The following is a 24792-nucleotide window of genomic DNA, read 5'->3' as shown; positions in this document are numbered from 1 at the left end:
ACATCTTTAAGTTCCTACATGTAGGGTAAATTTCAAACATCTCTAAAATACATCCACATGGTTATCCATGCTATACTTTACAATGCATTATCATAAATGCAGTAAGAGATGTTCATTAGTCAGTTATCTAATTCAAGCAAATAAATGTAGTGACTCCATTAAAACTCACTCATTTTTCAAACTGATGCATGGCACAGCACTTTCTGAAAGTCAGACTCACAGACCGATTCCTAAAATTCAGTCAGATAAAATTATTGATCAGTTCTTGATGGCACATGCTGAGGCATTTTTATCAGGCACCACAAAATGGCTCATCTCCACTGAAGGAAATGGTCCTAGCAAGCCCCTTGTGAATGTTATTCTGGAATTAAAGGATGCCACTATAGATTTAAATGGCAAAAAAATACTGATGGAGTAAAATGCTCTAAGTGCATGTATGATGTGCATGTATTGCAAGAAAATAAAGTGCTGGTTGTCCTTAAGTGGTGTGAAATGCTCAGAAGTATCAGAATTTTGCACAAACTGGGTCTACGTGGAGTATTAATTATCAGTACCTAATGAAAAGGTCAAAAATTTGTATCTCAGCCATTTTTTCACCTGTCTCAGCTTCCCTCTTGAGTCAACATAGGTTTTGTACAACTTTCACTGTCCGAAGTCATGACATTATGATGGCTACAGAGATTAGTAATCTTCTGTAGTCAAATGTCAGTTAAACAGACAATAAAAACCAGTAAAAATGTTTCACAAATGTAAGCAACTTTTGGCCTGGACTTTAAAAGCAGAGCATATGACCGCTCAGAAAGACAATGCGTTTCCTAGCTATTAGAGATTGAACAGAGGGGACAGGGGATGGGAGGGGACGGTAGGGGAGGGGAGGGGACGGGAGGGGACGGGAGTGGAGGGGAGGGGAGAGGAGAGGCGAGGCGAGGCGAGGCGAGGCGAGGCGAGGCGAGGCGAGGCGAGGCGAGGCGAGGAGAGGCGAGGCGAGGCGAGGCGAGGCGAGGAGAGGAGAGGAGAGGAGAGGAGAGGAGAGGAGAGGAGAGGAGAGGAGAGGAGAGGAGAGGAGAGGAGAGGAGAGGAGAGGAGAGGAGAGGAGAGGAGAGGAGAGGAGAGGAGAGGAGAGGAGAGGAGAGGGATACATTCGTTGCCAGGCTCACAATCTTTGTGCTGACTTTCAACTAACATAATCTGGGAGGACTGCAATATAAAACTCTGAAATATGGATGTTATAATGAAAATGATAACAGCTTTAACTAAAGCATGGAGTTGGCTATTGATGTAATACCCTCAAATGGACCAAGTATTACTAAATAGTTGGTAGATTAAATATATTTTATTGTTTCACCTTTTGTACAGCTTGTTTAAAAATCCTTAAAATGGATAGTGGAGAGAAGTCTTTTTAATTTGATACAAATACAGTAAATTGGGTACCTGAGTATTGAAGTAAAGAAGTATAGCCTGTCCTATTGTGGAAAACTTATCAGACAGAAAGCTTTAGATGACACCAGTCATTGAATCATCCTAGAAAATTAATTATTAGCTAGGTTTTATGGCAATTCAATTCCATAGATTAATACCTAGATACACCAGGTGAAGACTGTTAGAAAATGAGGTCCTAGCAGAAGAGTGTCTCTCAAACAACACTGTAGGATCTTACATTATTTCTTTCTCAGGTTTTGTGGAATCATTTTTTTCCTCTCAGAAAACCAGAAATGGTTGCTTTTTCTCAGTTCCCCTGAGTGCCTCCTTCCATGACAGCTGAGCTGCCTGCTTATGCTCCTTCTTTTGGGGGCAATCTGCATCACCCATGTGTATGAGGTCTCAGGGTGATACGCAACCCTCGAGGGGAAGAGCTGAGCCCCTTCTCTTCTTCCCCGTGTGGGTGGAGGGATCCCCCCGATGCTGGGTGGGTGAGCTGCCTCCCTCCTCTGTGCGGTCAGGTTCTGTGGTTCATTTTTGCTGGTTTGGGAGCAGGACCATTCATAACCCCAGAGCAGCTTTTCTGATGAAACGGGAGGAAAGAAGTGCAGCTCTGGGAATGGGAATGATCTTGGTATTGTGGCAGCAGGGGGATTTGAATACTGGCAGCAGGGAGAAGTAAGGAGAGGCTGGAGTGAACTGAGCTGCTCTAAATCTGCTGTATGAACAAGGGAAGTCTGATATAAATCACTGTTTTGAGGGACTTAGTGAATATATGTCACATACAGGCTTTGCTCTGTTGGCAAACTGATTTACAGGAGTGGAAATCACTCTGCTCCAATAGACTGCAAGCTAGCCTGGCATTTTATCAACAGCAAGGTAGGTTATTCATTAATAGCTGTGCTACTTGCACATATTAACAGCAAAAAACCATACTTTTTGCAGGTGCAGATGGTGAAACTTATATGATTGATTTTCTTGTGTTAACAAAGCAGCATGTGACCTTTATTAGTCATCTGGGGCTATCGTGTGGAATAAGCAACAAGGAAAGAAAAAAATTGTTCTGCAATTTTATACACTGGTGACATATGCAGAGTATAGAAGTTATTTTTAGAGCATGCAACATTTCATTTTCTGCTGATTCTAAGAAAATGTATTAGTATAAAGATCTACTAAGGGGAGTGGTGGAAGAGGCCTGCATTTGAAAATACAATCTAAAGCAAATATCTTTCTAACTTCCTGGGAACATGACAGCTCTGACAGATCCTAATGTATGTGTAGGGAGTACAGCACCTGGCTCAGAGCTGATAACTTCAAACCTCTCTTACTCAAGGTGACAGCATCACTTAGACTTTCTCTGCATAAAGATGCCCGCTACTATTGCTTCTGTGTTCCATGGCCAAAAATTCAATTGTCATAGGGGATCTTTTCCTACATCTTTCATCAACAGAAGGTGAAATTGAAAGTGAACAGAGGATTCCTGCGATCACTACTGTTGCTTCAAAATTAGGATTTGCATCTTCCAAACTACAATGAGATATAGTGATGCCAGGCAGAAATAACATTCTATCTTCAAGGTGAATCGGCCACCTCAGACAAAGAAAAACTAGCCAGCTTAGTGGAAAAACATATATTTTAACATATAGACAGGTTGTCATAAATGTCAAAAAAACATCTATTAAACCATTAAATTATTTGAAAGACTTCCTGGAGAGCCTGCTGCCCATAACACCTTGTTGTTAGCGTAGCGTAATTTATGCGTATTTTAGCGTATTTATGCGTAATTTATCTTAGCATAAATTATGAACACATAATTTTCCCACACTTTGTGCATTATGAAATAAAATGCATCACAGACTTGTGTCTCACAGCAGCATTTGATTGCAAAGGATGAGAGAATGAAGCCTGGAAAAAGTCAGGAATGGTCAACACCTAACCACAAAATTTGAGCTACCTCTATGTATTATATGGGCTGAATACAGCCACTGACCTTTTTCAGGATATTGTAGCTGGCAAAGAAAAAGAAATACCTTTCTCTTTTCCAGTGCCTTTGCAAGCTGACCATTTCTACCTTTTCTGACTATAGTCAACAGCAAAATAGAAAAGAAAAAAAAAAAAAAAGAAAAAAGAAAAAAGAAAGAAAAAGGTCATACTCGATGAAATAATGTAAGACACTTAATCTGTTGGCAAGGTTAACAGTGTATTGTGTTGGCAATGTTTTCTGATGGTGGGAAATACACGCTGCCTTACCCAGGAATTCCACCTGACTCGAGTTTGTTTGCGATATCCACGTCCCATGACCAGACATCAAACTGCCATTTTCGCAGGCCCAGCACTCCACACAGAACCGATCCTGAATGTATCCCTATCCTCATGTCAATGTCGTGCTTCGTTCTTGACCTAACATATCTGTTAAAAAAATCAAAACAAACAAAAACCAAAAAAAAAATCACACTCATGAAAGTATATGTCATGGTTTTTCATATCTTTTAGTAAACAGTATGACATAATATACAATGTTAATTAAATGTCTGTTACTTTCTAGTAAGAGAGAACTTTCTAGAAAGACAGAACTTTCTAGGTAGCAAAGTACATGTAGTGAAAAAATGACTAAAAGCCAAATTGTCATTCAGTGCTTAACTGCATGTGTGGGTCAGTAGCACACACATTTTTCCTATTAGACAGAAAAAGAAAGAGAGAGAGAAAAAAAGATGAGTGAAAGGATTTTGTCGGACACATTGAGGCCTTCAGCCTGGAATTATAAAAGAGCATTCAACAACATTACAAAAACTATTACTATCAAACCTGCATACACTTTTATATTATTTCATTTTTTTTTTAAAGAATTTTTAGTGTTTCGGAGATGTTGCTTTATTGACTGAATTTTTCCAGGGTTAGTCTTAATCCAAAGGTGAATTATTTTAAGTAGATTTGGCCAGGACACCATTTTCTCTGTTATGGTAATGGTGTGACTCTAAAATAATTTTCTTCCATTCTGTGTGATAGCAAAGACCATTTTATTCCCCAAAAATAAACACTTGTGGGCATATTTGTTAGCAGTCTCACAAAAAAGGACTTTGTCCCAGCACTGATTTCAATTAATATGACTGTTGATTATAAAGGAAATTTTACTGTGTTAAAATAGTGTCTTCCTCTTCTGATACAAGACAACATATATTGTTCACAGCCACAGGCACCTTAGTAGTGCCTCAGACCCAGGACTTCTTCTTTCAAATCAGTATTGAGATACTCCAGCACATCACCGTGGGAAGCTCACAACTAAAATAATTGAGCTATATTCATTGGGATGACAAAGAGACCACTTATCCAGTTCTGCTTGTATGATAACAATTACTTGCACCAGAAATACTATTAGAGCTAGAGCTAGTGTTTATTAATATTTGAATAACATGCTCGGGGTAGGAAAAGCGCATTGCTACTTTTGGTCCACAAACAAGGCTGCTCTTTCACTGTGAAGGGTCCCAGTTCTACAGTCACTGAAGTCAATAGCAGCACAGCAAGATTACACAACAGAGCAGACAAAGAGTAAACACTGTTTAAAAAAATGTGTTTTTTTAAAAAACTCTGTTTCACAACTCGGAAGCTACCACTGCCTCAGATGCCTCAGTCATAACCTTGACAGACCCTCTCCAGAGGAGAAAAGGGCAAATTGCTTACTGAATTCAGTACTTGGCCTTTCATTGTTGCAATGGGACATCAATTCTGTTCATGGAGGGGGAAAAAAAGAAAAGTTTTAAAATGGAGATAAACTAGTTGTATAAAAATGCGAGGAACTGAAAATAAGCAATTCATATTCATTTCCCTTTCCTGCATATTCTGAAACTTTGAAGAGAAGCATGCATATGCTAAGTCCCAATGCAGTTGTTTGCCTACAATAAGATCTGTTCATCATATCAGGAAGGTAACATATTTCAGATATCTAAAAGGAATTTTTTTTTTAAACAGTTAACCATAAAATAATAAAAGAAGCTTTGAGAAGAGGTTTAACTGCTTTCTGATACTCCAAGTTCATAGTTTTCATTTACTAATTTCTTTATTTCTTTGCAAGGAAGAGGGCTTGAAATATTAAAATCAAACAAACAATCACCTGTCTCTGGAAGATGGGATATGGGAACAACTCCTCCACACTGAGAACAACTAAGAGAAGTGAGAGTACTGTAATTTGTAATGTTTTGAACAATTTTTATAGATATGCTACAAAAATATCTAAACTAACACTCATAGCTCTCAGAGGAATTATCACACAACTCCCCACATGATCGTTTCCCCATCTGCCTTTTTCTTTTGTTCAGACTGAGATAATTATTTCTCATTTTATGTCTGATTTCCTTGTCTTGAAATGAAAAGCTAATTGGATCCAGAGACATAATTGAACAAAAAGCTTTTCATTGAAGAATGCACACAATGAGAGGACCTTAAGTTATATGAAATGGTCTAATAGCAGATATTTATGTAATATCTCTCTCTACATATATATACATACGGTCTATTAGACCAATTAAGATTTTAAGCACTATAGTATTTAATTGCTAATAAACATAAATATATGACACTGGACATATACTAGCATTGGGCAATGATCAGTGTAATGGAATTTAATACATCCAAATCCCAGATGGAGTAATGCCAGGCACAAGTCTATACATTGTGAGAGGAGCGGCTGGAGAGCGGCCCTGCAGAAAGGGATCAGGGGGTGCTGCTGGCTGACAGCAGGCTCAGTGTGACCCAGCAGTGTGCCTGGGCAGCCACAAGGGCCACCTGCATCCTGGGGGGCATCGAACACGGCATAGCCACCGTCAAAAGAGGTGGTTATCCCGCTGTATTCAGCGCTGGTGCGGCCTCACCTCGAGTGCTGTGGGCAGTTCTGGGCTTCACAATTTAAGAACGGTGTTATTGTGCTGGAATGCATCCGAAGGAAGGCAACAAAGCTGGTGAAAGGGCTGAAGGAATGTCCTGTGAGGAGCAGATAAGGACTCTGGGTTTGTCTAGTGTGGAGAAAAGGATGCTGAGGGGTGACCTCACTGCTTTCTACAGCTTCCTGAGGAGGGGTCGTGGAGAGGGAGGTGCTGATCTCTTCTCCCTGGGATCCAGTGATAGGATGCTTGGGAACAGTTCAAAGCTGCACCAGGGGAGGTTCAGACTGGACATTAGGAAGCATTTCTTTGCCAAGAGGGAGGTCAAACACTAGAACAGGCTTCCTAGAGAGGTGGTCCATGCCCCAAGCCTGTCAGTGTTTAAGAGGCATTTGGACAATGCCTTTAACATGCTTTAACTTGGTCAGCCCTGAATTAGTCAGGCTAATCTAGCTGGACTAGATGATTGTTGTAGGTCCCTTCCAACTGAAATAGTATTTCCTCTCTTCTCCTTTCCTTTCCTCTCCTTTCCTTTCTCCTCTCCTCTCCTCCTCCTCTCCTCTCCCTCTCCCTCTCCTCTCCCTCTCCTCTCCTCTCTTTCCCCTTTCCTTTCCTTTCCTTTCCTTTCCTTTCCTTTCCTTTCCTTTCCTTTCCTTTCCTTTCCTTTCCTTTCCTTTCCTTTCCTTTCCTTTCCTTTCCTTTCCTTTCCTTTCCTTTCCTTTCCTTTCCTTTCCTTTCCTTTCCTTTCCTTTCCTTTCCTTTCCTTTCCTTTCCTTTCCTTTCCTTTCCTTTCCTTTCCTTTCCTTTCCTTTCCTTTCCTTTCCTTTCCTTTCCTTTCCTTTCCTTTCCTTTCTTCTGCCCATGAATTGTATATTGTATATATACATAGCCTTGTATTTATACTCTATATGGGAAATAACACACCAAGATCTCATTGGAGACCAGGTACAAATCATGGTGCAGCTGAGCAATGCATCCTTCTGCTTCCAAAACGTTCACTAAGGATTGCTGGATTTTAACTTTTCCTTTGTCATAAAAATGTTGTGTTGGCTTGAAACTTGGCATCCTCAGTCAGCCACACGTGACTTCTGCATGTGTCCAAAATCGCACATGGCTGTGTTGCCCACACCACCCCCCCCATGACACTGCAGACTCTAACCGCGGTCCTGTCCCCTTTGCCTTACCTGGTGTCTCTCACAGCCTCCCAGCAACTCCTCCCCATAAGCTGCTCAGGTGATACTTGATCTCAGCTCCTCATCTGCAGTCAGTCCGGATTTGGCTACCTGCCTGCATCCTTGGGCTGAGGGCTGTTCTGTTGTTCTGTCTCCTGAGGTGCTGGTGCACCTGCAGGGCCCTGTCTTCACATTCTCCTCTTACTCACCCTTTACAGCAATGTACTCTTATGTTGATAGGTAGGAAAATAATTGCATGAAGAGACCTGATCGGATCAAGCCACTGGCAGTCTGAGATATATTTAAACAGGCCCTGTCCAGAACATGAATCAAAGCACAACAGCAATCTAATCTGGCTCTCATTGCTTTATTATTTGCAACAAAGACTGAGCAGAGCAGTTGAGAACCTGTTTGTGGGGACATTAGATTTCACTAAACTTTTGTTGTAAAACATCAAATTGAACAAAGAATAAATGGTTGTAGTTTAAAAGTGAGGTGACTGATTGGTATGTACAAAGCCATGCAATTAGTCTTTTTCTTTAGAATTTCTTCTTTTAGAAGCAGAATTTCTCAATTATGTAGAGCAGGGGACTTCATCATGGTCAAATCCAACTCCCTAATAGCCAGACTACCACAGACTTCAGGAGGTCTGGTTAATAATATAATGCTATAGGAAAAAAAGCAATTAAAAACTTTGAAACGATGAACCCTGGATCATCTTCATCAATAGGGGTAGTTCTCATTTATTCAGGAAAAACTTCTCATAAATAATAGCATGTACTAGATACGGAAAAAATGAAAAGTGTTCATTTTGCATAAGCTCAGGTATTCCACATCTTTTTGTTCTTCTGTCTCTTACATTTATTCAACTATCAATGAAGCTTCTAATTAAAAAGATTTGTTTGCTTCAGCTGCTTTACAGACTCTTTGCAAATACTTTGATGAAGCACATTCATGACACTGCGTTATTGAAGATGTGTATAACAGCCCTGTTTACCTCATAAACTGTCTGATACCTTTATCCAGGCTGAGGCAACTGTGAGAGATACTATTCATGTCATTCATCTCAGTTCAGCTGAGTCAGTGATAAAAATTGCATCAATTTTAATTGGATCTTGAAGCTTCTTTTTGGCCAGTATTCTTTGATGGTTATTTGAATTTTGTGCTGTTAATCAGAGGCTTTCCTATTTGCATGTAGCATGTGAGCCAAAAGTCAGAAATCTGCCCTTCAACTTCTTCTGTAGCTGCCAAAAATCTGAATGCCCTGGAGCTCCCGCTTTTCAGGTTCAGAGGTGACACACTGTCTACCTCTGTGCTGACCAGTTTAACTGGTCAAGTTTCCATCTGTGCTTTGAGATACTTAAACCAGACCCCAAAATGTTTTTTACCTTGTCAGCTAGCTCTCTCACAACCTGTTCCCAGGTTCAGCCAATTGCATGTGACGGAGGCTATTTCCAGTAGGCAGTTTGAAAACAGCTGCCTGGTTTGGGAAGCAAAAAGAATTGAGAAGAATGGAGCTGGCCAGTCTGTGCCACTTTTTCTTGGTGACAGCTAATATTCCCTAGGACTGTTGAATTTACCTGTGAAGACATAGCCACTTTCATATTCATGTAGATGTAATAGGAAAGTCTATGTATTCTGTCTGAAGTAACTAAAGATCTCAGCTGATCCTCCTTTGAGCAGAAAGTTAAACTAGTGATCTCCTGATGTCCCCTCCAAACAGAACTGTCCTATGATCCTAAAGTTCAATCACATAGAGAACTTTTTGGTTGGACTGAATAGATTTGTGCAATTTTCCTAAATGAAGTCAAATGCTTTTTTGGTTGTGACTTGAGAGGGTAGTAGGTGGATTGAGGCAAGCGCTCTCTTCGCTATAACTGTGAGCTGTGTCATATTTGCGAAGGAGATATCCATTATTTTAAAAAAGCTAGGTAACAGGATGCATTAAACTAGTGAACAGTTTGAAGAATACAGCTCAGGTAGTATGACTCACAGGATGTAACACTTTGTAGATGGACTTTACACAGCATTTAATTTACAATTTCAGGTAGATATTATTCCAAGAAGCCAGCCAGTTCATAATAGCTCCAGGGTGAATTTACCTTGGAATTAGACCTGGATTCCAATGTAATCAGAAACTATTATCTGGAGAAGTATCATATCATCAGGCTTATTATTAATAAAACAGACTTGCTCTGAGTTCAGATGGATACTATAGCAACACAGAGAGAGTTAAACCACTGCTGTGTTCTTGTTCCTTATGTCTATCTGTTCTGAGAGGCAGGACACTAAGGTAGCACAAGGGACTACAAACAATATTATCAGAAACCTGCTTTCTCATTTCAAAACTATGTTATAAAAAGCTATATAATAATATACACATGTCATCTTGCCAATATAGCTTTGATCATACTTGGTGGCACATTCAATGAAAAGAGCTCTCAGAGGTACACAACGCAATTAATCTCTAGCCAGTTCAATTCATGTAGTCACTCAACAGCAAAAACGGAAAGATACAGTCTCCTGGCACGCTGGAACTATGAACTTCAGTCACAGTCACTGGCTGAAATGGACACGTGGAAAGGACAATGTGATCAAGTCCCAGTGTGAAACATATTCACTCTGGGGCCTGTCTGAAAAGTGCTGGCTGAACTTGTATCTTGCAATGCCCCTCTCCACCTCCACACAGAAATTAAGGTAAGCAACAGCTCATGGTTTTGTGAAGCATTATTCTGTCTTCTGTGAATCAGGGCTCATTCCGTCATAGGCTGAGCCTTGTACAGTATAGAAGAAATAATCCATGGGAGGAATTCAGAACTCAATCAATTATGTTATTACATTATTATATAATTCAGTAATGATTTAGTAATCATGGAATATGGAAGCAATTCCTGGCTGTTTCACTGCCTGAGTCAAGCACCGATCACTTCATTTTTTATTTTTTTTTTATTTTTTATTTATTTTTAATATGGAACAGATGAAGTTAAAATCAGTTTTTTGTACTAAAGGCAGAAAACATGCCAGGTCAGTCAGTGGGAACGTCTCAAATATTTGCACTGTTTTGAAGATTTTTTGGTTGGTCTTTTTGTTGGTTCTTTTCTTTTTTCTTTTCTTTTCTTTTCTTTTCTTTTCTTTTCTTTTCTTTTCTTTTCTTTTCTTTTCTTTTCTTTTCTTTTCTTTTCTTTTCTTTTCATTTTTCCTTTCCTTTCCTTTCCTTTCCTTTCCTTTCCTTTCCTTTCCTTTCCTTTCCTTTCCTTTCCTTTCCTTTCCTTTCCTTTCCTTTCCTTTCCTTTCCTTTCCTTTCCTTTCCTTTCCTTTCCTTTCCTTTCCTTTCCTTTCCTTTCCTTTCCTTTCCTTTCCTTTCCTTTCTTTTCCTTTCCTTTCCTTTCCTTTCCTTTCCTTTCCCTTCCTTTCTTTCCCCCCCTCCCCCCATATGAGTTAATGTTAATATTAATAGTTAATTATAGACTTTTAATGAAGATAAGCTGTTATCCAATTTCTGGAGTTATTTTACATTGTATGCTGGGACTATTTTTTCTGTCATAATAATTACTCTTTCAGCTGGTATTTTACTGGGAAATAATCCAAGGGATGAAACCACCCAGAACTCCTTGATATACCAAACAAACACCAGCATAACGGTCTGTTTGAATTTCCACTGTTACATGGATCGTTGTGGGGTTTCCATCGTTGCGCCACATGAGTCCTTGAGGAGCTGGGCCTCACCTAATCTCCCTCCCCTCTCTCCTACCAGAAACAGAGATTTTAGGAATAAGGACACTGAGAAGGTGGTGGTGAAAGCAGCAGCCTTCAGCCCCTGGAGGCAGCTCCTGACACTTATGCTGCCACGGTGTCCCCGGCTGAAGAGCAGAGGGGACATTTTTCATTGTCCACCTTGATACCCTGTGCCACACAGGCTGCTACATTTTACCCACTTGTGCTTGTTTGTATTCCAGTAACTTGTTCCTGATGGAAGTGTTTACTCTGGGAAGAAATTCAGTTTTGATTTGAAAATACTGAGAACAGAAAAGCCATTGTTTCCCTTAGGTAATACCATTGCCCGGTTTTAAATCTGGTATTTTCTGCCCATATCTTTTTTTTTTTTTTTTTAATGTGTTGCTACCATGTAACTCCTCAATTCTTTTTTGCTCAGGCAAACAGATTAAGCTTCCCAATTTTCTTTTTTTTAAAAAAGCACCTCTGCTCTTCACAAATTATTTTTGTGACTTTTCTCTGCATTCTTATAAAAATGTTTAACAAACTTGTAAAATAAGGCCACCATACATAGATCCATTACTCTCATAACAGTCTTGTTATTGACAGATTATGCTCTGTAATTTACACTTTTGGAAGTATTCTGTCCTCTTCTTTAAGATTATTTCCTTCATCTCTCTTCACACTCCTTCCTCTATTTCCACTTCCTTTCATGTTTCCTCTCCTTCACCTCACTTTCCTTCTGAACTTCCCTCACTATGCTTTACGTAGTAAATTCCTGTCCTCACAGTCCCAACCCAAAGAATGGACATCCCCAATGAACAAGCATGCTAATCTCTTTTTGGAGCACAATGTAATATTGAGTTCTCTAGTTCATAATTTTATGTACTTTATCTTATCTATTTTACATCTATTTTAATATATTTGAGGGAATGATTTTCTCACCAGATCTAACCTCATTTTATTGTTAGATCTTTAAGCTCATGTTCCATATTTGACTATCAGCAAATAGATATCCCCATCTTGAATTTTATCACATATCCCACCCATAATCCATCCATCTGGCACTCCAACACAGCTTTGGGTTTTCATTAACATGCAACGAAAGTGACAATAACTGCTTCCTTCTTACAAATCTTTCCCTTCCCATATAGACATCAAGATGTCTGCTCTTTCTTACAGGTAAGAGCAATTGCAGATTTAGTTTCTTTGAGTATTCTCTCTGACACTCGTTTAACTTGGGTGATAACTGTTAAAATGAAACATTATCATCTGGTGACTAAACATTCCACTAGTATGTCATTTCTATCAACTGCCAGTACAGACAGGCATTAATAAAATACAATAAAACAGTTACACTGCCTGTGAAAAGATATGAGAACCAGCTGAATAAATGAACCTCTCATTAAGAGCTTGTTCTTTTTATTTTAATTTACATTTCCAACTGCAACTAAAGAGAGTTTACAGGAGGCTGGGTTTTCAAGAGAGCTGGAGTTAGGATTCTTGCTCGTGCACAAATGTGATGGGGCAAAGCTTCCTTGCTTCAGAGTATATATCAGATTTCGTGGAAACTTCCCATGGCTGAAAGTTGTATTTCAATTGTACTCAGTGGTTAAGGGAGCAAAGTATGAGACAGAGTGGAATAAATAATAGCTTTTCTTGTAACACAGTTTGTAACAAGACACAGAGATGTAAAAAATCATTACAGAGAAAATAATGATCTTGGATTGTTTTGTTGAGTTCTGAACAGTTCCTCACATCTGCAAAGACAGAATTGGAGCAGCAAGACTTAGTCTAAATCCTTGATATATGAGCTTAAGATCTAGCAGAGTCTCAACAATAAATTAACACTTCAGCTGTATGGATATGAGATGTATGAAAACACTCAGATTTCTCTTGTGAGTCAATCTGTCCATGTAGATTTATTTTACATGTTGTATAAAGAATAGATTTGATGCTTTTATTTGATTCCCGCTGACCATACAGTCATCAAGAAGGCTAGAAGGAAAATTCAGTTAATGGTACCCTGGGATTATAGATTTTGGGGTACCACCTCACCAGAAGTGTTGGTACTGACCTTGCAATGTTACCAACTACCTGTTGTCAATAGAGAGAACAGGGATCTTGGAGGATCTTCTGGGGAAAACCTGGTCTACCTAATTTAAAACTTCCTTCTGCATTAATTGCTTAAAGAGCTTAAATGGGTACAAGAATCAGGAGTTACAAAAATACCTGGACTGCCGTCCATGATTTAGGTGACTAAATTCCAATTATAGGTGAGTTGTTGTAGCAAAAATCCTCATTTTTGTTTTGATGTCTAATTCTTAAGCTAGGCTAAGTGCTTGAGCTAAAATATAGCTAAGATTTAAAGCTAAGCTATAACTCTGCAAGGAGGAGAAGAAACAACTGCTCATGTAGGCTTAGTAGTGAAATTTTTGGAAGTCTTGTGTAAACATCCACTGATTTGCAAGAGGGTTTTGAGTTTGTCTATGTAACTTCAATGTAACTGTGAAGTCTGAATTATGGTTTTTCATATCTTGGATCACTTGCCTATTATTTTGGACCTACACATTTTATGATTATCAGAATGCAATTTCTAACAGTTTTTAGATCTGATAAACTTTTGCAGTGATCAATATAGTAGAAACTCAGTTTTCTAAAGAAGGGCGGGTTTTTTTTTCATTTTAACTATGAGAGATATCTACTAAATTAAGTTCTAATTAATGGACTGTAGATAACTCCAAATTCTGTCAGTAATATTTAATATTTCTGAGGAATGTTCTTTTCAGGAATATACAGGACTGAAGTATTTGTAATATCCCATGGAAAGATTGGTCTCCCTGTGAACTGTATGAACACATATTAAGATAAGTAACAATAAGGCTCCGATACTCAGAACAGAAAAGCCTGGGGGTGAAATCATGCTCATTGAATGGCCAGAAATTCAGATACTGGAATTATTAAACAAATTGGAGGAAATTTGAATTAAATTAGCCCAGGATGACCCAAGTCCTAATGGACTTTGGTTTTGCAGCTCTCACTGAATATAACTGTCATTTAAGGTACTAAAAATACAGTACCATTTCTAATGGATTACTGCCTTTGAGACCCAGTTCATAAAACAGCACCAGGGTGTTAGAGACTTCCACATGTGTAAGGAGATTCAGAGAAATTTACTATTGTAGAAGAAAAATGACTTACAATACATTTGCTGCAGATGGTATTACTAAACAAATGCAAATGATTTGATGTGTGTTTCCCAAGAATCTTTAACAATACTGGTGTATTTTTTCATCTCTGTGTTCTCTAATTCATGTTTCACTTTCACTGTAGTGATTCTAGAAGCAAAATATTGATTACTTTGTGCAACATTTAGTCTGTAATAATTGAATCCAACTTTCTTGGAGATCATTGTTGCATAATCATTATTCAGTTACGTTTTCCATCAATTATTTTTTTGTCAAATTCACTCCTTAATAAAATGTCAGTAATGTAGCTGAAGTATGCATTAACTGTGTAATGTACATAATGAGACACACTCAGATTAAGGGGGCAAAGCAGCCTGGAAAACAAGCAGGTGAAGAGATTGGACAGCAAAACATCCATGGAATGAGGAGAGTGCTTGGGTTAGGCAACACTTTTTTAGGGAGGACAGCAACCAAGGAAGTATTTGGATAAAGGGAACTTAGCAACATTGATATAGAGGATAAAAAAGATGGAGAAACCCTCTTTTGGGGCATTAGATGTTGGCCACTGTCATGGTAAATGGTTGGACTAGCTCTATGCATGGACTGCTAAAATGTTATTAATCCCTATTGCATCAAAATACAATAATCTATCAGCAACACAACTATATTTACATGATGGGAACACATCCCTTAATTAAAACACTTCCAGTGCTTGTGGATTTAAGCTCCAACCTAATTTAACAAGTAAAATTTGCTCATTGGGCAAATCTTAGTGCTTACGAGTTTGTCTATGAGCTAGTTCCCAAGCTAAAGTGTTGCCACAGCTATTTAGTCTTTATATTGTTTTATTTTATTAAAGAGATTTTAGGAAGCAATTCAGTCTCCTCCTCCTCAAAATAACAGTACCAACTGAGAACTATTAAGAACTGTGAAAACTACCACTTGCAATGCACACACAGCTATTGTGATACATGCTCTGAAGCAGCACAGGTTAGTAAAATGCATTTAATGTCGGTCCCCACACATCACACGGATTGAAAAAGTCCTACCCTTTTCATAGTGATAATCCTGAGGTCTCTGAACTACCATCAGAATTACTTGTCTAGTAATAACACTCTCAGATAAGAAGTTCAGGATGCTGTCAGAAACAACAAAACAAGAAGAAGAAGAAGAAGGGGGGGAAAAGGCATTACCTGATAGTTTTGATCATGCTGAGCCCCATTTCAACACAGCAGTGTGCATGGTCCTGGCGAGGTTCTGGGAGCCCTGACACACAGTAGTAGCAGTCCCCCAGGATCTTTATTCGAAGGCAGTGGTGTTCCTATACATAAATGTATCAAAGAGAAAGAAAAGATTTGCAGATATTTTTTCCTAACTTTAGGGTGAATGTGAAAGTAGTTGAAAAAAGTACTAAAAAAAAAAATTAAAACTTGTTGCTAGATGTTTTCTTCTTGTGATTAATACAACCCCGATTTATTTCACTTTTGAAATATAGTACCTTTTATGTTTTCAATAAAAACAATATAGTGACTTTTGTGTTATGCTAGTCAGAGATGTCTTTGCTGATGGTGAGAAAGGTCTCATCAGAGTTCGGGTGGAAGCTAGGCCAAAGACTTAGAAACGCCAGCTGAGATAACAAATATTCCATTTTAGACTGTATTCCTCCAGGGCATCATTTCTGCCCCCTTTTTACACTGGAAATAAATGAAAAACCTCTTTCCTCCTACTGATAGTCCCTTCCCACCTAAAGTTTCTACTGTTACGCTCAAGCATTCCCAATAGCTATAGAGCTGATCAAGCATCTGCATGCCAAGGATGTCAAATGAACACATTTCGCATTAGACTTGTACTGTGGAGAAATGGTGTTTATTTGGCATCCACCTAAAGACATCCTTTACCCTAGGAGCAATTTCATTTTATAAATACATATTAACAGTTCCTTATATACTGAAACAGCCTGTTGCTGTGCGATTGGATCATTATTTTAGAAGAGCCTTCTCTAGTGAGCGGAAATACCTAAGTTGCCAAAACTTTTGCACTTAAACCACAACACCAGACAAGCAAAATGAGCCCAAGATTAGCTGTAAACTTTCCCAATGTATTCTGATGGCTTGGCACTCACAGGAGACAATCAGTGCACAGGAAGAGAGACCATAATAATTTGACAACAGAGCTGCAAGCAGCTAGGACCAGACAGTATTGCAAGTTGAGTCAGGGAAGCGACTATCTATGATGGATAGTCGTTGATCGCAGTATTAGCACTCCATCAGTAAAGGTTCCAATGACAGAACATTAAAATGAAGACCAGTCAGTTGCTAGGGAGCAGGATAACGATTTGTAAAACTGGTTCATTAGATGATAGCAAAATTTTGCCTGTGGTATTTATTTCAGCTTTTCTCTTTCTCTCTGACAACCTGTGGTGGGGGCTGCACTAATCAAAGGAGTGGGGATGCACTAAACCCACTGGGGAAAGAGACAACATTAAGTAGGATATAGGAGCAAATGTGAACACTGACTGTGCCTAAGGAATTGAGTACTGGCAAAATGAATGAGACTACAGATTATTATTCAAGATTTTGCCTAGGAAGAATGAAGCTTTGTAGTCCACCTCAGACAAATCTTTGTAAATCTTAGAGTGGCACAGAGAACCTAAACACTTGTACCCAAAGCTTTTGCAGAAGTCAGCTGAAGCTTTAAGCATGCCAGCGAGGGTAAAATCTGCTCTGGGCATAGGGCCAAAATAAGCTGATTCACCCTGAAATCTTCTTAAACCATCAGTAGGAACTGACTGTGTTTGAAGCTTTGGCTAAGTCTCCAGCTAATACCAGTGCTGGCTCTCAGTGCAATGTCTAGCTGCCCAAGTTTCACAAGGAAATTCTAGACTGAAGTCAAGCTTCTAAAATGTCAAAAGTCATATATAACATTCCTCTTTCCTTGTCCTCTTCAGCACCTCTGCAGACCCACACAAGTGAAGACTGGGTATTTTCACATGGCTGCAACCGAAATCATACAACCTAAAATCCACCAAAACAATTTTTTATGTTTCCTCCTCAATGGAAAGAATTAGAGATTTTATTTTACTGCAGTTTTCACTTTATCTTTTCTTTTTCTTTTTTTTTTTTCTATAGAGTGAAACTACAAAACATTAAAGTAGTCAACAAGTAATGAGGACTCAATGGCATGTCAAACTGTTAGTGGGCTTCCTTAAGCTTCTTTCCTTTTTCCCTGGTTAGACAAAATGCAAAGAGACAACGATATTATAAACCACAGATTCTAAAGTTCTTTGTTTTTTCTAATAGTGCCATTTGATTGATTCATATTCTATTTGACATTTGCCTTTACATCTACAAAGTAAAAGGAGCATTTATAACATCCTATTGGTTTGACTGAGGTGGAGTAAAGCAAAAGGCAGCACTTTAATTCCGTTCAGACCCACTACAAATACATTACAACTGGTAACTTCATAGTACAATAGCGAAAAAAAAAGGGGGAAAATAAGTCAATTTCCAGGAAAGACAGACAGACATATATCAAGTAGTATCATATTTTAGTATTATAATTACAATTTTACATGCAACATCTATCATGAAGTCTTGCACCTGTGGTACCTGACTGTCTGACAATGTGGGAATCACGTATTAAATAAGCATCTAATTCAGCACAGTTAGAGAACATAGTCTGCAACAGAAAAAAACCTCAGCTGTTTGGTTCTTAATGACCCATTTAAACTGGCTGAAGTGCTGATTCCGTTAAAGGCAGATGAGACTTCTGTCACCTGGCTGCATATCTCCTCATTTTCTGAAAATCAGAAAAAGGCAGACCACTTCAAAAAGGTGTGATTTTTATAAGAATAAGAAAGAAGAATGCTAATGCATAACAAGACCTGCTAAGGAGAGTTTGATGTATGTAAATGTGAGCGCATGTGCGTGACACAGGAAATCCGTCCAGCTGCACATGAACGCATGCCTTTTCTTGTCACGATACGTCACCTCTACGCTCATCTGCCAAAACTCAGGAAATCATCTACAGAGTGAGATATCCAAACAGAGATGACTATATATAGTGTCCATATGTCAGCCAGCAGTCAAGGTTGCCATTACAGTCAAAGGAGAGCCAGGCAATGCAGTCAGTGAAGCCTAGGGACTGATTCAGCTCACAGTTACAGCTTGGCTGGGCTTCATTTCAGTTGTCTGCACATAAGCTTATGGTGCATCAGTAAGACCTCTGGGTATGTGAGGCACTCACACAGGACTAGCAGACATGACATAAGATGTGTGTCCCTCTGGAGCCGTGCAAAGGCCAGGCAGAGTATCTCTATTGGCACAAGAAGCCACAAGGAGCACTTAAATGACTCCTTGCCTTCCTTATTTGCCCTGTTCGTAACATTATGACTGTTAAACATGAACTGCACTACAGTCTGACTATATTGCCCTTACCCTTTTTATTCTTCCCTTATTATTCCCATTATACCTATTTAAAAAGTAAACTGTAGATTTTTTATCACTGGAAATATTTCAGGTAAAGAAGATAATTTGACAACTGCCAGGAAGGACAGAGGGTTAATGGGATCTGCCTTTGGCAGAGGAGGACTGCATGGTCTCTTGAGATTCCTTCTGATAACACTGTAGCCTAATCACATCTACAGTTTAAAGTAGATGCTTTATCCGGCTGGTTGTATTAGTACATTAAGGTTAGTTTCACGGCAAATTGTGGGTAGTCATGTTGCAGCTGTAAAAAGAATGAGTTTTGTAAGGGTCTACCTGCTTTTCAGTGGTCTAAAATGATAATAAGAGGTTTTCTTCACCCTCTGGAGCTCAAAGCCACTTCCTAAAGCCGTCTCACCATGATATCTAAGTGTTGCAAGTCAATATTAAATGAAAATGAATGAAAAATATAATCATGCATGAAGAACTTGTAAAATGAGTAAATTATTGAAATAAGATATAATGTCCATACAGGAACTTTGATGCAGCAGGCATTACACTACCGTGGTAAATCCTTACACTGTTGTGAGTCTATTGTGATCTTGCCTTTATTCTATTCCTCTTCCTCTTCCCATAAGCAATTCCAGAAGTTGTCTTAGGCATGTGATTGACAGCTGATATTATACAGACATTCACATCAGCATCCATCAACTTCACATCCCTCCCCATACTCACTCATTAATGCCATATACTGAAGGTATCAATTAATTACTCAGCATGTCATAAACGGGGGCTTTTTTTCCCCTTATTTGCAGCTGCTCAGTTGCTACAAGTGGAAGATTAAAGGGCCTGATTCTGCCAAGATCAATTGAAATCAGTAGAAATTTTGTCTGGGGATATTGAGCAGACTCAAATACTCGACTATGAATAATAGTTCTAGATGTATTCAATAGCAATTGATAAGAAGTCTTTTTTCCAAATCATCTTAATCCAGACCAAAAGAAAATATGCGGATATTTCATAAATAATTGCCTCACATATGTGAATGATTTATGTTTAAGCTTATTAAATACATTCCTAGGGACTGCAAAGGAAGCAAAGCAAACTGGCATAAGGTAGAGCTGAAGAAATTAGTTGCTCAAATACCACTTTACTGAAAGATGCAGCCAGAAACTTCATTAATATTTCTTGTTTCCTTGGACTAAATGTCTGATGAGGGAAAAAAGTGATTGTGTTTTATAAGTTACACCACATTTTCAATCCTGCCTGTGGTGAATTAATCACCACACCTACTTTTGAACGGAATCCCATCGGTTAGCAAACAGCCCACAGAAAAGTCCACATCTGCAATTTTTTAAATTTCAAGTGAAAAATCTGAAACAGTGTGGATGAGAGATTACTGAGGCTGAACTGCAGAACGAAGACACCAAAAACTCCTTTGAAAAGGTGGCCAGAGTGGGAGGAGGCAGGGACTTGGCCCTTGTGTACAATAGCTCAGTTCCTGAAACATTTGCCAAAGGTATAGGAAACCTAGATAAAAGGCCTGTCACAGCACGAATGGGGGCTAGGCCAAAGCTCTTAATCAGCAGGCTGGTTTGGGGTGCGCTGGAGGGAGACATCCATCCGAATTCCAACTATTGCAGCTCTGTCACTTTGGAAAACAGCTGGGATCTTGACAGAGCCAGATGGAGGGAAGTTCTCGAGTCCGGTGGTGCAGGCAGAAAGGAGGACCAGGAGCAACCAGTCACGGTTGCAAGGACTGTTGCTATTTTTTATACACACAAAAGGAAAAATGTGGCAATCTTTCATTCCCTGCCTGGACCAAGGGATACTTAAATATAGCTCTATATTAAATTATTTTTACATAGTTTATCAGATCACATAAGGAATGCTTTCTCTTTTTAGAATAGCCTAGAGTGGGGTGATTAGGACTTCTCCAGGCTGACAGAAAATACAGATTTGGGGTCTCTCATGCTGCAGAAGGAACTGAGGCACATTCCTGCATGAGTTTTCAAATATGTCAACACTTCTGTCCCTTGCCATACTGTGGACGAAAACCAGCTGTGGCTGTTGTGTCTTGTGAACAACCATCCTTGTCAGCTACTGCTAATTAGTAGATTATGCCGTTAGTGTATTTAGGCACAGAAATCCCTGTTAGGAAGATTCAAGGTGTGGTTCTACCCTGCTAAGGCACGAGCAATTCTGCATGGAAATTCTGACCCTTAGGAATTTCTAGGACTGCAGATACATGAAGTGTGAGGTGGACATTTCTCAAATATATGCTTGTAAAGCCTAAATGTCATTCAAATCTCAATGTAGTCAACAGAGCATGGCGGGGGAGGGGATTAGTTTTGGATTTACGTAACTCTTAGTTTCTAAATCATTGAGAAATTTGGAAACGGAAGTTTTATTTCATCTGTCATTTTCATCTGACTTTTTTTCATAAAATGCCTGTAGACTATCACTTCTGAAAGTGTTTTGTGCACCAGGGTTTTATTTGATTGTTCAGGTCTTTTGATGATCTACTAGGCTCTCTAACTTCTGAAGTACTATAACTTTAGTAAGAACACTGTTTAATAGTGTTTTTTATTCATTAGTATAAGACAATTAGTTGTTGATGCTGGTGAGGAGGGAAAACAGCCTAGACTTAAGCACTACGAAAAAAGCATTCACCTCCTCCCATTACTATAAATGCATACAATGTCCTTAAAATTAGCTAAATATCGTATATGTACACTCATAATCCCATTAACCCTGCTTCTTAATACAGTACTCCAAACATACATGCATGAAGAAATTCACCTTTTTTTACTGGCATATGTGTTTAAACAGACAGGGTTTTTTAGGGAGTCTCCAGAGTCCTACGGGTTATGTGTTTGAAGATCATTTCACAAAAGAACAAAGCACTGCCAGCTCAGAGGTTAGATGTGGTCATGAATTTATTGAGGAGACAAAAGAGCCTTTAACACCTTCCACTCTTTCCTCTTTGATACCAGCTGGTGCAGGTGTTGTACTGGGGCTATAGGGTGATGCATTCTTGTGGAGCCTGCTAGTTTGGCTGGTTTCCACCCCTGGAAACGCTAGTCACAAGTAAGACTGGTAATATGCCATTGAAGGAATTTTTTGGCAGGTTTTCTGTGCTCTCACAAGAAAGAATTTAACAAAGGTCATGGGAAAAGACCACCTCTTATAGAAAGATAAAATAGGATAATCAGTTCTTTAATAAGCAAAAGCAACCTGTGATTCACATTACATAAATAACTCTCCCACTAACACCAGGCTAGTGAACATAAGGAGAAAAAAGGCCTATATTAAAGTGTGAATTTTTCATTCAGCAACTACAGTTCCTCTGAGTAAGAAGCACTGTTATTCTGGTTTATAGTTTGGGAACTGATGAGACTGTAAAGAGGTGAAGTGTCTTACAGGCCAGCCACTTTATTCTCATATGAAATCCATGGATTTTAATCTTTCAGGGGAAGATTTCTGTTTCAGCTTCAATGCTTCATATTACAGATGGGTCCAAACTCATATCTAAGGTTGTCTCTGTGTTTGTCTTTGTATATATGTCTAAACTAAAATGCCATGCCTTCATGTTATCTTTAGGTCTCAGTGATGTTGGACTACATCTCAGCTGCTGTTTGCGACAAAGTTCACAGATGTCTGCTCTTCTGTTCAGGGTTTTACACTTTCCTCTTTGTCATATCTGAAACTAAATCTACACGCAGTGTGGATACATTTAGAAATATGACAAACAATTTATATCAGAATATTGGCTGACATCTAGCACTGCAAAGGCAGAGGAAAAACAAATGTAAAAAACCCCCTATTATTTCATCAAAGCAGGACTTTTTTTACACTGAAGTATCTCACCAAATATCATCTTATTTCCCTTCTCTCCTCAAAATTTCTGCCTAAGGAAAATATTGATATTAATTAAGTTTCTGTTTAGGCCTTTCAGTAGACAGATATATAAGGATTTTTTTTTCTTCAGTTCTGTTTTATGCTGACTTATTTTTCTTCCTTGCTGTCACTTTTCTCCTCAATAACTATAAATCTTTTTAAAATGTCATAAAGTTATTAGAAAGGGGAAATGGCTGTACATAACGTAATATTATATTTCTTTCTTATAAGAAATACTGAACTGAGTTCTAATTTCTATTCAGTGTTCTGTGCTAATGATACATACATTATGGAATTTATATGCATCAACATATGCTGTAATACTTGATGCAATCGACTGAATAATAGAAAAAAATCTGAGCTCTCATTGCTTTTGCATTGCACAAGAAAAAAGAAAGCTGAAGAAAGAAAGAAGAAACTAAGCTAAATTACATTCTTTGGTAAGCTGTGAAATAATGTCTTCTTTAATATTATATGATTTATATAAGATGATAAAGCAGATCAAACAATCCTTTATATGGGATTATAAAATACTACTTTTTTTAGGAGTAAATAAGGATTTATGAGGATTTTCCTTTAAAATCTAAAGAAACTGCCTCAAGCTTTCTGCAACTGGCCTCTGTACGTTAATGACAATTCTTAGCAAAACCCAAGATTTTGAGTAACAGTGTCTATTTTTAAAAGAGTTATGATAACTCTAGTTAAGATGATTAAGAACCAGTTAAGTGACAGATCTGATATCTAGATGTGAATGTGTAATCCTCCTTAGTGGAATATCCTTCTAGGGAGGTCTTGAAAGGATCACTTTCCAAAAGGCCTGTCAAGGATTTACAGGCAAGTATGAAACAATTTCTAACACCATTTGCAGAAGGAATAAGACTGCTAGAATGATCAATTACCATGCAGGCATGGTGTTTGTAAGAAGACAGCAAGATCATAAAAAGCCAAAATTATATGGGTTTTATATGTACAATTATATGTACAATAATGTCATCACTGTATGTTCAGAAACATGATTTTTGGACAGTGATGAAAGAAATAAAATAGGAGGAATGATGAAGATATGCCTCCACCACACTAGAGGAGGTTAGTCCAGGAACACTACTTTCAATGCCAGTACCTATGCCTTAAAAGAGATTCTGAAAACAATTGAGGCAGTCCAAAACACTAGTCCCAAAAATTATTTAAAGGAATAAAACTTACAGAGAAAAAGCCTTGCAATGAGCTTGATCTGTTTCTTTTGCCAAAAGGAAAACTGAAATGTGGCTTGACCAAGCACACAAATGTGTTCCCAGAGAAAATCAATGGCTGCAAAATGGTTCTTTTGTCTATTAAAGATAGGTCATAGCAAAAATCAAGGGATGTAATTCAAATTCAGCAAAAATCAAATAAGAAACAAGCCATAACGAATTACCAGTGAAAGTGTTAAGGCACTGGAACAGACTTCCAAGATACACAAGTATCCCTAAGTCTCCTGGGACCTTCAGATGAACACTGGGAGTTTTTCCAAAAGATGCACCTTTGCCAGGTGTAAAAGCTCTACACAATATCAGTCAGATAGGTTGATAGGTCCATGTACACCACAAGTCCTTAAAATTTGGGAAATGGACCAGTCATTCTCCACTTGGCAAAGGTTCAGTTCAATACAAGATTTAGGCCCTTATATTTTAGGTAGCTGGCACTTCCACAAGAGTCCAGAAACCTGAGTGAGGAGTCTTGGTTTCCCACAAAGTGCAGAGGGAGAGTTCATCTCCTTGGGTTGGACAGAAACACCCAAAGCCATGTAGAACTTCTGCCCTTCTCTAGGGCACCTCTAATTGTCAGCACATCAGGCAGGTTCCATGACATCCACATCTCAGAAACCACAAACAAGGAACACAATCAAAATACCCTTCTTTTTAATAAATTTTAATTAGTTGTGGTTAGATCACTGTAATCTTTGTATTCAAATCTGTTCAATTTCTGCAGTGATTCCTCCCTGTGTCTTCTACCTTTCAGAGGATTGATTTAGACAGCTGGGCTAGTCTAGTCAGTGATGTATAGAGGAGAAAAGCAAATTCACAGATTAGGAAAGAAAATACATGAAGGAGCCTAGAGCCTT

The 24792-nt window shown here is 38.6% G+C and overlaps 1 protein-coding gene across 5 annotated transcripts in view; it reads right to left on the bottom strand.

Annotated features, from left to right (window-relative positions):
- The window catches only part of ADCY8 (adenylate cyclase 8), a 134593-nt gene that overhangs the window by 52861 nt on the left and 56940 nt on the right, over positions 1-24792 (bottom strand). For all 5 annotated transcript variants that reach the window (XM_080379580.1, XM_080379581.1, XM_080379583.1 and 2 more), the window contains exons 5-6: positions 15561-15688; positions 3670-3828 (exon numbers count right to left, since the gene is read on the bottom strand). In XM_080379580.1, the coding sequence (XP_080235706.1) occupies positions 3670-3828; positions 15561-15688 (287 nt within the window). The remainder of the gene's footprint in view (positions 1-3669; positions 3829-15560; positions 15689-24792) is intronic.

This window comes from Falco punctatus (assembly GCF_963210335.1).
Source record: "Falco punctatus genome assembly, chromosome: 3".
In the NCBI taxonomy this organism is placed as follows: Eukaryota; Metazoa; Chordata; class Aves; order Falconiformes; family Falconidae; genus Falco; species Falco punctatus.
This window is presented reverse-complemented; position numbering and strand designations above follow the sequence as displayed.